Below are 14,153 nucleotides of genomic sequence, written 5' to 3'. Positions count from 1 at the left end.
TGTTTCAACAGTTTTTGTGAATATAATATCTGAAGAACAAACGACAATTTCACCAATGATGCCAATCGTAGACCATTATCGATTGATCGTTAGTACCGGAAACTGCAGATATCGCAAAAATGTTGATGCGTCTATGTAATCTTTTGGTCTTTAAGATAACCTTACGAGTCCCTTTCAGAAAAACACATTTTCGAAAGAATTTGTTTATGGAAACATTGAAGTAATTCAAGTACTTCTTTCCTCTTTCAGCTTGAAATCAAAGAGCTGTTCTGTTTCATAATGTAAATAAATTTGGAGGTATAGGTATTAGAAATTTTGGGATGCACTCATAACTTTCCCAAGCGATATATAATTTGAAATTTTGAAAGTAATGCCTACTTACATTTTGTTTACCTATTTGGGTTATGACTCGGACCGTAATTTTTGTCGAAATCAATTATAACAGAGAACGAAGTTGTGAATTACCAATAGATATGACGAAACTTTTAGTATCTGACGCATATACCATCTCATTTTAGTGTTAATTTTATTGGGTGGTTAACTGTTTCTAATGAATATTATTAATTTTTATTATAGACAAACTATTTACTTTTAAACTGACATTGACTTCTTAGATCTCTTTTATTTGGCCAGATATGATACCTACTTTACATTATGTCACATTTTTTATATAATTGACGAAAAAAATTATCATAACTGCGAATATGATTATTTCTTCCCTCAATTAATTTCAACATCTCCAATTACCCAAAAAGCGTGCATCTTACGAACTGTGTTTTTATGGTAGCACATGGCGTTGTCTGCATAAGGCCATGCTGGAACAGAATCCAGAGACGGATCCAGGAATATTTCAATTTACACTTGAAATATTACCGAGATCTGACGAATACAAAATTTCATCAAGCTATTTTTATCACCTCCTGAAGTACCTGTTAGTTAATTTGAATTCGATCTGAATTCATTAAGTTGATATCTTCATCATCTTTTGTTTGATTAGAATATTGTATAAAGGTAGATTGATGTGCACAAAACAAGAAAAAGGAAGGTCATGTTGTAATATCTAATAATTCATGGGAGGAATCATTAATTAATTAAAACATTTGATATTTAATATGTATATGCATCTTGCTATGTAGTTTATGTCTCGTGAAATTCATTCTTCAACAATTCCTTCCTTTTTCTTCACAAATGAAAATTAATAAAGAAACCAAAATTTTAGAAAATCTGGCTTTCTGTAAAACATTAAAATGGTTTTGATAACTTATGTATAATAGCTGTAGGAATAGGTAGGTGTAATATCAGATAGATACGACCTGTATCGCAATAAGGCTATAATTATGACTTAATCGGCCTTTTTGAAGACTTCCGACGAGCTACGACAATGTCTGAACGTAACATCAGTAATTTTTGGAAATTAATTCCAAAATCGAAAATGCTTAGCCGGAAGTATTGAGATTTTGATTTATTATTTCCAAAAATTATCTTTTGGTTTCTTTCGGCAGAAAAAATTTAATCTATGTTTTGAAACATAGAATCTAAAAATCGAATAAAAAATTTCTTCTGTTTGCTGTCCAAAAATTCTCTTGGAAACTACTAATGCGATCTGCAAGAAATTTGTTGAAAATCCCTTGCTGTACCAAATCCATCATATTTGCTCGGTAACATCTTTGAACTTCAATGCAAAATCTCGAAGAATCAAAATTAAAAAACTAACATCGTTATAATTGAACACATATGTTTCTATGTGTGTTGGTACTGAATTTATTATTCATTAGCTCTAAATTCCCTAGTTATTAATTTTTGCATTTGTTATTCGGGTTTCGAAAGAGATAATTTTGGGTTCGAATCTCACCGCTGGAAATTCAATAACATATAATTCAGCAGTTTTTCACGTGTCGAGACATTTAAGGTTGAAATAGAAAAATGATAATCCAAGGATGCAAGTGCGAAATTTATAGTTTTTCATTTCGGGATATTCTGCAGTATTTGAGAAAAATGCAGTAAGTCAATTATTGGATAAGGAATCTGTCACGAATTGAAACTGAATTAGTTAAAAACCAATTAATTACCAATTGGTAAATCTGTTGTATCGGAGTAAATATAGTATAGGCATTCTCGCGAGCTTAAAATCATTTGATTTGTAAATTTACAGGATACACCTACATTGCCGAATTTTTTTTTTTTTGTGGAACGTGATCATTTTGAAATTTTAACGGCCTATTGCCATGCTTACCGATTCAGTGTTGGAAAGCCAAATGAAGTAATACAAATTTATATCAAAATCGATGTGATTGTTGGATTCGCATCGTTTCAATTAATTATCTGTACATCCAGGTGTAAACCTCACTTTTATTATGATTGAATCGTTACGATTAATCACTTCATGAATTGGATAGTAACATTATAAATTACCTACCTTAGTTTATGATGAATTCAGTCCCAGACGACAGTTTTGTGTAATTAAAGGCTATTCGACGAAATTTTCTTATCTCCTCAGATTATTAATTGTTGTTAAAATACAGGGTGTCTGAAGTTCTAGTGCCTATTTGAATTCCTAAAATAGGTATTGTGATATTATTCGAATATTCTTTACTAAGCATAAATATTTTTGCGATCTTAGCTTATACAGGAAATGAAGGTAATTTTTCTTGAAAATCAATCAAATCTCAAATTACTCGAAATCTTGTCAATTTGGGACTTGCTTAGAATACCTGGTTATTTTTTCAATTTGTAAAACAAAAGTTATGCGAAAAATAATTTAGCTTAGTAGAGAATATCGAATAATATCATAATGCAAATTTTCAGATTTCATTACTCGAAATTGGGACACCTTGTATAATAATAAATGTTTCTCAAACAATCAAGTATCATTGGTGAAATTCCAAAAGGCCCCAAAAAGGAATACTAGCGTGACGTTTCAAAAATCATTGATTGAACCGTTTTCTTTCATGAAGATAATTTTTATAACAATTATTATTTGATATTATTATTTATAATTGTAAGACTTGGTTTCGTTATATTCTTTCTTACTATACACACTATCTCTTTGGGGTTATAATTCAAATTTTAAATGGGAAAGGCAAAATCTGCTCAGGCTGCCTTATTTTAGTGTAGAAAATGCCCAAATTCGAGCAAAACATCAAACGTAAAAGATTTAAAATGCAAGCGCTACACGTCATTTCAAGGATAGATAGATTAATTTCTCATCACATGATAAAAGCTACGAATTATTCGAGTTTGTGAAGTTTTTTCTGGTATTGAATGAAATATTTTTTTAAATTGATGAACCTTCCCTATATCGTTATCAAAAGTTTGAATATCAGGACCTAACAGTCTGGGCACGTGGCATTTATCGAACCTATACCTTTCTCGGTGTTAGCATCTGTTTCAAAGTACGCGGAAATTAACCTCTCCATTAACCTGCTCTCTGTTTAAGTTTAAGCAAACCCTAAAAATCAGATTTAGTATGGAGAAGTTACTTTATATTTCTAACGGTAACTTAACTATGCTTAAATATACTCATAGATCAGATCGATAAAAATAAATTTGACTAGAAAACTATACTAGTAAATATTCCAAAAAGTTCTGAAAAATAGTTCATACCTATTACTACTTGATGATGAAAGAACTCAATTGGACGTTCTTTGCATTTCTTTTCCTTTGCGTTTAGATGATTAATCCGATTTTAGTCATTTTTCACAATGAAATATGCTTCATATTTCGAAAGTTCGAACATATTTACTTTCCCTGTATAAGCGACATTGGAAGCTTATGGAAATTGAAATGACCTCGAATTGTAACCACAAATAGATTCCAATAGTAAGAATATAATCGATCCAAGTAATTTTTACAATGAAATACTATTAAATAATAATGAAACCATCACATCAACAATCTTCACAAAAAGAAATTGTGAAATCGAGTTTTTCCAGCTTTTATTTTTTTGATTGCTCTTTTTCTGAGAAATATTCAACAAAATTGAAAATATCCACTTTATCAATAAATTTGAGGGGATTTAAAAAAATTATTGAATACCTATTGTCTTTTTTTGTTACCGGAGATAATATTGAAGTTCTGCAATTCCAACTACGATCTTGAGCTATAAAAATATTCACCTTTTCTGGTCTTTCTCACTTAACTTCGAATAAATCTCAGGTCAACGAAATGTAACCCCAAAGTATTTGTGGAAACCTTCTAGGATGGAGAGAATTTAGATTTATGATAGGAATTGGTTACAGTTCTTCCTGGGAATTACCTCAAATCGGGCAGTTTATCCTCATTTTTTCCATTCCCGAAACTAGGGTGTGTTAGTCAGGTTCAGGCCTTGAAAAAAATACTAGTATTATGAAATATGGGAATTGATCATTTAAAAGCTTATTTGAAGGGATTTTCGTAATTTTAATCCGTTATTTTGGCACCATTGTCTTGTATCGATCAACTTCCAACTAAGCTGAAACCAAAGGAAGCATGTCAAGTTGAAAATTTTTTAGATTATCGATCTATCGTCGCAATATGCCCAATGTATGAACAAATAATCTTCGATTCTGCACAAAAAATTCAAATTTACAACTAATCTTATCGAACAACCACCGTGTTTCCATGATTGCAGTATAACAAACATTTTCGTCTTCAAAATCATATTACTAGGTACTCCAAGGCATTCGTTTCAGCTGAAATAGTTTCAAAACTACAGATTCGTTCGTCTCACAGCTTTTCTCAAATTTTTCAAATAAAAAAAGACTTGAAATCCATTCTGTCAGAATTTTCTTCTGAAAATCACATCAGAGTTTCTCAAATCACAGGATATGAGCCAATATCTTCAATCGATATCCTAATACCCGAGATCTATCCTAGCAGTTCGTGTAATTGATGGAATGTCAATCATATGAATGATTGATATCCACAAGACAGTGTATCTTCTGCCAGGTCCAATTATCGTTTCAGAATATGGAACTTTAAGGATTACAATCACAGGATTACAATCACTTATGATTATGGAGGTTGAAATACCCAGAAAGTTTAGAACCGAATTTGCCTTTTCTGTCCTTGAATAAAATGAAACTAATGAAACCAACGTACCACTGCAGATTTACACTATTCTTTGTTTCCTCAGAGAAAAAGCTGTTTAAATAAAAATAATAAAATGGATCAGTAAAGTAAAGTATTTAGTATAATCATTTCCTTATTAGAATCCACAAGTTGCTGATATGTATATGTATTTCTTAAATTTGAATCTTGTTTCCCTTTCGGGAATTAAAGATTTTATTCTCGAGCTAGAATTTAGAATCAATCCCGTATAGCTACTAATTTTACCCAAATACCTCTAATAGTATTCGAAAGGCAGACAGAAGGATTTTTTTGATTCGATTTTTGGATTCTATAATTTCAGAATGTAAACCGAATGGAATTTAAAATTTATTCTTCGATTCTGAGGGTTTGTTATTGAAATTATTAAATCAAAAATGATATCTATTCGGTGGAATAAACATAATATCATGACATCTTTTTACGCGATTTTTCGTCTTTGAATGAAGCGTCAACATAGGTATGGCCTATAGGTTTTAAGAGCATTCTTATATGGCTAATTATTTATGTTCAAATAATATATATTTGATAATTCACGAGAATATTGCCTATCTAGATTTCTAGTTTAGGTAACCGCGCTATTTACGATATTCTATAATATTTAATATCATCAGCTTCTTGATAAATTGCTTCTTACCAATATCACTAGCTATAGTTTGTTGTGAATTTCCTACATATATATAATATATGTCAGGGTTAATACGTGCGTGTGCTTTTATGGTTGGTCTGTCTGTGTTAGTATCTATAGAAAATCATTAGATAGTTCTCATACACCCTGAATTGATTTAACAGAGGTTGCCATGAGGGTAGTGTACCATTTTACTAGAGGTATGTCCTTTTGTATTATTATAAATTTAGCTAAAACACAAATTCTATAACAGTTTGAATTTACTGTTTTTCCATCTTCGAGTTGTAGTAATTACTTATAATGTGGTGGATGTTGTTCATAGCAAGTTTGGATAATTTCGTTTCCTCCGAACATATTCCTTCAACATGGTTTGATTTTGTTCAATTATTTGTAAAATATTCTAAAGTCATGAAACCAGCGAAATATGTTTAAAAGGAAACGAAACTCATTCTTTGCGATGACAATACACTACCACATCTACTAACCTCTTTGTGTAGATAGAATCTGTCAACGTTTTGGAAAAAAAAAGTGTGAGAATCTAAAATGATTTTTTATAATTCAAGTGTCGCAGGAGAGAATGGAATTATGGATGAGGCTTTTAGCCTACTTAACGACAACAGAGGACATTCAGAAACAAAATGGCGACCATTCTTCGTGAAGGTAAACTTAAAGTACCTTGGTCGAAAATTAGCAGAATGTAGGAATAGTTAAAGTTTTTCATATGATTAAGACTATTCTGGCATCATCTGACGTCTTACAATAACAAGATAACATTGATTATTGGTGATTGGTGAGGTAAGGATTTCAATAAAAAAAAAGGTTCATCAGACGAACTACTAGTAATAAAAATCTAGAAATAACAAAGCATTCACCAAAGTATTTGCACTGGAGAGAATTCGTATCAAAATAATCGAGAAACTTCAGCAACGCATAATACACTTTTTTTTTTTGGTAAACACAATTTCAAAGTATACCTTGAAAAACTGTCTTAACAAACATTATACGATTATGTATGTATATCAAAATTATAGATAAAAAGCACTAGAATTTGTTGGTTTGAAGAGAACATTACAATAGTTAGTCAAAGTCATCTTATTGTTTAATGTGATATAGAAATTTTGAAATCTTTCGAATGCTCACTTCGTGTCAGTTGCTCTTATGTTTCATAAAAAGAATATTGGTTTATAATTTGTATACGAATATATGCAAAACCAATAGTTAGATATTTCCTTAGACTAATCTAGAGTTTCAAGAATGTGTTCAGAATGTATGAAAAAAGAATAGAAAATAGACAAAATTTTCCGGATTGAATTTTAATAAACCGCCCGCAACAAATTATTTCAATTGAATACCACCGAAGTAGAAATATTGATTCACCACAATCACCTTATAATAGTTGCAAAATTTTCGATTCAGTAGATATACAGTCTGTTCCTGAATTCGGAGAAACGAACCACAATGACAGATACCTCAGAAAATTTTAAGAGAAAAAGTGATATAAAAATGGGCCTTCAAACGCTTTGTTTTCAAGATAAAAAATTTCAAAGTTTGATTGTTTTTTCAGTTTTTTCTCATAGCATCTTCACCTCATAAGATATTCAACTGAAATTTGACACAAATATCCTAATTTATATTTTAACGTGATATGTCAATTCCGCGGGTGTTCTTTTTTTTGGAACTGTGCCCAATTTTTTCGTCGAAAACCTTTTTTTTTTTTTTAGTAGAACACCGATAGGAACATAAAAAAACTTTGATCTACCAGTACAATGAATTATTAGTTTTGGTGCTTTTTTTCCGATCTGTAGCAATGATCATTAAAGATTCGATAAACTGGTATAATCAACAAAAAAGTATGACTACAAGAGACAAAGAGTTTTTTAACGAATTTTTTTTTCTTACAATTATCAAAGGAATCTCATTTTCGTTTGTACCTCCAATTTATGAACACCCTGTATTGTAAGCGAAATTGTCGATGACGGATTTTTTTTGGTGAAACTAAGAACGATATCAATTTATTGTTTTTTATTATCTTCTTAAATTTGGGTTAGATCTGAATGTATTACATCAGTAAAATTATTTTATACACATTCCAATCATCAATTCTCTGAAAATCATTCAAAATTCTCACTAAAAAAATGATTCATATTGACATTAATAACATGTGTGCACCTTCATTCTTCATAGTGAAACATTTTACAAACGGAGTGTATTGTTTGTGTATTGTTCAAGCTTGTGAAAACGTTTTAATGATTTTTCCAGTAAAAGTAGGAAGGTGAGATTTGAATAGTACATTCATCAAAGATAAAATAAAAGATTTTATGAATGAGTCTTTTCATTTAACATGAAGTGATATTGGCATATAAAATGCCATTGAATGAAAATATACATTATCGATTAAATCAGAAAGTGATTTGGGATCTCAGAGAAACAAGAGTGTTTTTTACTTGAATGTTTTCAGTTATTTCTAAATATTAATGCAAAAACAACTGTCACTATTTCAAGAGAGTCAGTTTTTTCACTTCGTTTATTTTCGGGGCATTTTTAGATTAAGTTCTTTTAGAATCTCGAACATACAAAGCTTATACAAAAATGTTTGGAATTTTTCTAAGGTTAAAAACAGATATACACTAATGTATTATATAATCAAGGTTAGATGTATGAAAAAAGTTTACCATTTTATATGATAGCTACCTACCTTATATTTTGATTATCAAACGATAATTTGAAAATTTAAATCGTGATCATTAACACATAGGAAACAAGAAATATTGACGATTAGTAGTTGATCCAACACAGTGGCATTTTTCTAAGTATATGATACATATTTCAATTTCGAAACTAACTTGATTTCCATCTCTTCCTTTTTATCTTTATGATCATAAAATGCATTACTCGCAAAAATTCAATTGTTACTAGTCCATTTAAAATCTGTTCAAATCGTGGATTCAAGCTCAATAAATAGAATATTTATAAGATACTATGCGATGTCATGCTTCTATGTATTTCTAAACTTCAAATTCCATATAATCCTATATATAGATTTTTCATACTCAAAGGGCTCCTTTAAATTAAGTGGATCAGAATTCACTAAGAACTGAAAGTGCAACCATTCCAAATGATGGAATTTCATTGGCTTTTCAAAATTCCAAACCCCTTTTCCCCCTATTGATTTAATAGGGAAGATGGAAGCCAGCATTGAGGCAGCAAATTCTAACCTACAAAACAAGGGATATTGATTTTATAGCATTCTAAGCAACTACTGGATATTATTCTGTAACGGGGTGTTCCTTTCGCTGAAGAATCAAATCGTATTGAGTTTATTCGATTCAACATATCGTTAATACTTTTTTGACTGATCCCTTATATTTGAAAACAAGAAATAGGATTTTTTATTTACTATAAGTGACTATTTATCTATGGTCATTGAACACTACATATGAGAAATTCATAGAAGCAATATCTATTTTCTAGATTGAGATTTAAAATGGACATTTTCAAAATAGATCTAGCAATCCCTCTAAAGATGCGTATGCGCATGAAATCTTGTTAGTTTACGAACAACTTTATCGACCGCTAGGGGTTCCTCCCTCATTGTTTCATTGAAAAATGCAGAATAAAAAGGAAATATTTGCGAAAATCTTTATTAGGCACAATAAACCAACCAACATACTTCTACAGGTTACAACTAAACGACTAAAAACCTTATACAAATCTACATTTGCTATAACTACATAACTAAAGGTGCAATATTAAATAGAAAGGTGATTGATAGAGCCAGTCGACTCTTCAAAAGTGAGAATAAAGTGTAGTAAGATAGATTTGCTGCCTTTCCAAACAGTACAAACATCGAAAGCTTAAATGAGTTTCCATACAGACACCACTGGATAGATTCGATGCACTTTTTACTGCTGTTTTGCGATTGATCTATGGTCATGTCCCGTGGCAACAGTAGCTAAAAGAACAGTACTGCTGTGACAGGACAATATCACAGACGAATCGTCGCCATTGTGTGTTGACTTGACGGGGATTTTGAAATGTCTCTTCGATGCGACAATCTGAAAACGCGAACGCGAACTGAGCAAGGGGAGACTGATCTAAGCGGACCAAACCCTTCGCTGAACGGTTGCTGTAGCAACAGCGCTGCGACGGCGCTGCTAGCCGCACCCTTACATCACTAATGCATACACGTGCATAAAAGTGTTATTGATCCGCCCAAAAACCCATGGAGGGTGAGTTTGGTGTTGCCAAATCCTGCGGTATTCTTGATTCGCCAGCTGTACCGCTACATTCTGACAACCACGATTCGACGTTGTCCTGTGCAGATGGTGCGGCGATGCCAGATTTCGGGATTTTACAAAGAACTAGGGATTTATGTTTTCAAATCCTGGATAGAATATTTTGAAATCGAGCAATTTCTGGGCAAAATTAGATACAATCCTGGTAACTAAGATTCTTGTGCAGATGGTGCAGCGATGCCAGGTGACAGGATATTCCCCTCCGAACTAGGGATGATATCCATGTAGTCTGGACCCTGGATTGAATATTTTGAAAACGTGTAAAATCTGGAAAGAATTGGAAACATCTATTTTATTCAATTCTGTAGGTGATATTCAATATACAACAAAACAATTACCTTCGTAAAAATAATTAGTTAATGCTGAGTATTAATAATTTGACGAAGAATAAGACAGAAAATTTCGAAGATACATAGGTTTAGAGCAATTTCTACGAACATCACAGTATTTTATAAGTTAATTCATTTCTATACCCTTTTTTCATAACAGTATGCGACCGTGTAAGTTTGAATTAAACAAAAATCAGAAACAGATATTCGATCCCAAATGTATCCTGCATTAAAAAAAAACTGAACTTAGTTACAGTAATTGAAATAATATGAAAACAAAAAACGAATAATTTCAGTAATCTTGTGGAATTCTACTCAAAATCTGGCAACATTTGGAACACATTATGGGGAAAATAATTTTTCAGGCTTGGCAACACTGAGTTGCCATGTTCGCTCCTTCGGATGGTGGATTTTTCTCTCCGATTTTGCGATGTCATGAAATTTTTCTTGGACGCCATTGTGAGCTACTTTATTGCTACAAGTCGAGTCTTTGTACGGAATACAGGGTGTTCCATTAGTATTCGTCTTAATTTCAGGGGTAATTTTACGTCTATAAAAAGAGGACATATTCCTATTAAAAGGTGTCTCGAGGTGAAAAATACCCACTCTTTTTCATTTTTTGATAGATTTCGAATTTCTTCTGATAATTTAATGAAAAATGAATGGCGAAAACGATTTTATGGTTCAAACTTCCTCGTTCTTATTTAATTTCATAAATCATATTCTCTGAAATGCTTATATTTTAAAACTTCGTTGTTTTTTCCCTTGCTGTCATAATTTGAAAGTGCAAAGAATTATTCAGTGGCGATCATGAAGTTTGGTAGCTATGATTTGATGTCTTTGGAGAAAATATATATTGATATGTTTGTTTTCCCTAGATTCTCGGGGTTGTTAAGTTCATAATTGGACCACACCCATGAAATTATGACATGTACTTGAGATACATCCTGTATACTCAGGAAGCCAGGTTCTCATTGATATTATGTTCAATGAAGTTTCGAAGGCTTCAATTTTATTATATGATATCAATTGAAAATGCAAGAATTTCAAATAATTTATTGATTTCCAAAGTCCTTATAAGAATTGAACAGTTATAAATTATAGTGTCAATGTCATTATACCGATTGATGTTTATGTCAGTTTCACGGAAATTAAGCAAATTAGCAATGTGAAGAAACATTTCTGATATTGCCACTGGATTCCTTGACTGAAAAAACACGCAAGTCCCATAGATTTTTTTTGAATTCGCCACCCTTTCTGTACGGATTATTCGCAGTAGGAAATACGAATCCGAAATTTTTTTAGGGAAACTACAGTCCTTGGTTTTAATCAAGGAATCAACTCCTGCATATTTGGAATTATTTACCATCCACCCTGTATTTTTAGTATGTCCATTTTGTTTCTTTCTTTTCATTAGATTCATGATTATATCTATTTCTTATTAAAATTATTTATTGTTATTTCAAAATTTAAATAGAAATAAAATAATAGACCCACAAAGCGAATATTATTTCATCTATCCTCATCCTTTAAAAAAGAAGACCCCATAATAAAATAGACGGATAAGTTCAAGAACCATCCGCTGTATTTTCCAGCTCCTTTCCATCCATGTTGCCATGTTTTCCAAGCCACGCTGGGGATGAATATACTTAATGTTGCCAAATCTCCTACAACTTCACAGGAACAAACTCATTCCATTTTTCATTCTTGAATTTGTTATTACTTTGATATTGATTGGTTCGGATTTGTGAATCAAGTCTGTCAATATAAATCAAATAATAATATTCATAATTGAACAGATTTTTAAAGATCGTTAATTAGGTATATCATGCAGATTTGTTTATTATCGTATCGCCGTATCTATTCAATTTTTATGCTCTTTTTTCGAAATTCGTCATTCTTATTTAATTGATCATTTTAATACCAGTAAACCTAATGAGATCGAAGATATTTAGTCCATCCATTCAATCAATAATTGAAGTTTTTGTATTCCATAGTGATACCTTTTGAACTAGTATTCAAATTAGAAATTTCATACCGAAAATAAGAAATTCTGCTTGACTTATTTATTTGTCTCTTTAAATTTTGGCACCTACCTGCTTTTTCAACTGATAAAAACATTTTTGGTTTTCACCGTAATGAATTACCTTCATAATTAACAAATGCAGATGGGAAAATGAAAAAAAAACAACGCAAATGCTTTTAAATGGAACACCCACCATAATTCCAACTGCATTTATTTAGATTTCAATTCTTCCGCTAGTATATTGTATCAAAATTCCCAATTAAATTTGAATTGTCCCGTGGAAACAATAAGTAGGATTCGATGTAAGTTGAAATTGACGTCGTTTTATTCTCTGATTTCTATGGTATTCTATTGTGCCCACGACAATTCGAATTTAATTGGCTGTTTTGATGCTATGTTCTGAGATGAATGAGTGAAAACAGGCCCAAGAAATGATGAGAAAACATGTGCAAGGAGTTCAGAAGTGTGGAAAACATACAGAGAGTTCTATTAAAAAAAATTGCTATGATTTACAATTTTGGAAGTGGTATCGATGAAATCCCACAACTTTCATATTTACCTATATGAAATATTTATATTTTCCCATCTCATTGATCAAAAGCATTAGGTAGAATTGAAAATATAAGGAAACAAAATAAATATTTCACAAATTCTGTATAAACCCTAACTTTGGTATATCTTTTAATAAAAGCGTTACTACTACCATTATTCATAATAATCTCGAAATCACAATTACAGACGATAGCCAATATTAATAAATAAAGGGTGTTTTTTTAGAGCTATAGAACTTTAAATTGCAATAAAACAACGATGGATTATTCGATTGACATGAATCTTATTTATCCGCAAGATAATCTTGTGGCATTACATTTTAAATAAAATTTCTGGCATATGACCGCCACGGCTGGTTCGGATGTAGTCCAATCTGGACGTCCAATTCTCGATGACTTTTTCCAACATTTGAGGCCGTATATCGGCAAATAACACGGCGAATGTTGTCTTCCAAATGGTCAAGAGTTTGTGGCTTATCCGCATAGACCAATGACTTTACATAGCCTCACAGAAGATAGTCTAGCGGTGTTAAATCACAAGATCTTGGAGACCAATTCACAGGTCCAAAACGTGAAATTAGGCGGTCACCAAACGTGTCTTTCAATAAATCGATTGTGGCACGAGCTGTGTGACATGTTGCGCCATCTTGTTGGAACCACAGCTCCATGGTTGCTCAATTCAGGAATAAAAAAGTTAGTAATCATGGCTCTATACCGATCACCATTGACTGTAACGTTCTGGCCATCATCGTTTTTGAAGAAGTACAGACCAATGATTCCACCAGCCCATGAAGCGCACCAAACAGTCAGTTTTTCTGGATGTAACGTTTGCAAGCATTGTTCAGGCGTGAGTCTATTCATGATGAATTGCCAAACCAAACTGAGAATAAATCACTTGACAGCTGTTAAATCGGTCGCCATCTTGAACAGTAATGCCAACTTGAAGTTATAAACCTCGAAAAAAAAACACCCTTTATAATACCTATTTTACTTATTTCAATTTCGTTATTTCATTGAATAATAGATAAGAATAGAAATAAGTCAAATGAACAAATTCAATATAAAAATTGTGGTGAGTTTCGGAATCTTTTTGAAGAACTTTTAGACTGAAATTCATAAACATTTACTCTTTTTTCTATTTTTCAATGGGGCAATATTGAAATTGATATTTGGATAATTTAATAGGTACTTGAATTATTTCATACATATCATGAATGCAATATAAGGATACACTTTGCG

The 14,153-nt window shown here is 31.6% G+C and overlaps 1 protein-coding gene across 8 annotated transcripts in view; it reads left to right on the top strand.

The window, feature by feature from the left end:
• LOC123676190 (RNA-binding protein Musashi homolog 2) overlaps positions 1-14,153 on the top strand; it is a 96,756-nt gene that overhangs the window by 78,053 nt on the left and 4,550 nt on the right. For 2 of the 8 annotated variants that reach the window (XM_045611936.1, XM_045611937.1), the window contains one exon: positions 6,277-6,373. The exons of 4 other annotated variants lie outside the window; for them this stretch is intronic. Coding sequence is in view for 1 of the 4 variants with exons in the window: in XM_045611931.1 (XP_045467887.1) it covers positions 7,849-7,985 (137 nt within the window). In the remaining 3 variants the exon portion in view is untranslated. 2 more of the 8 variants (XM_045611938.1, XM_045611931.1) reach the window with 2 other exon arrangements.

The sequence above is a fragment of the Harmonia axyridis genome, chromosome 3 (genome assembly GCF_914767665.1).
Source record: "Harmonia axyridis chromosome 3, icHarAxyr1.1, whole genome shotgun sequence".
In the NCBI taxonomy this organism is placed as follows: domain Eukaryota; kingdom Metazoa; phylum Arthropoda; class Insecta; order Coleoptera; family Coccinellidae; genus Harmonia; species Harmonia axyridis.
This window is presented reverse-complemented; position numbering and strand designations above follow the sequence as displayed.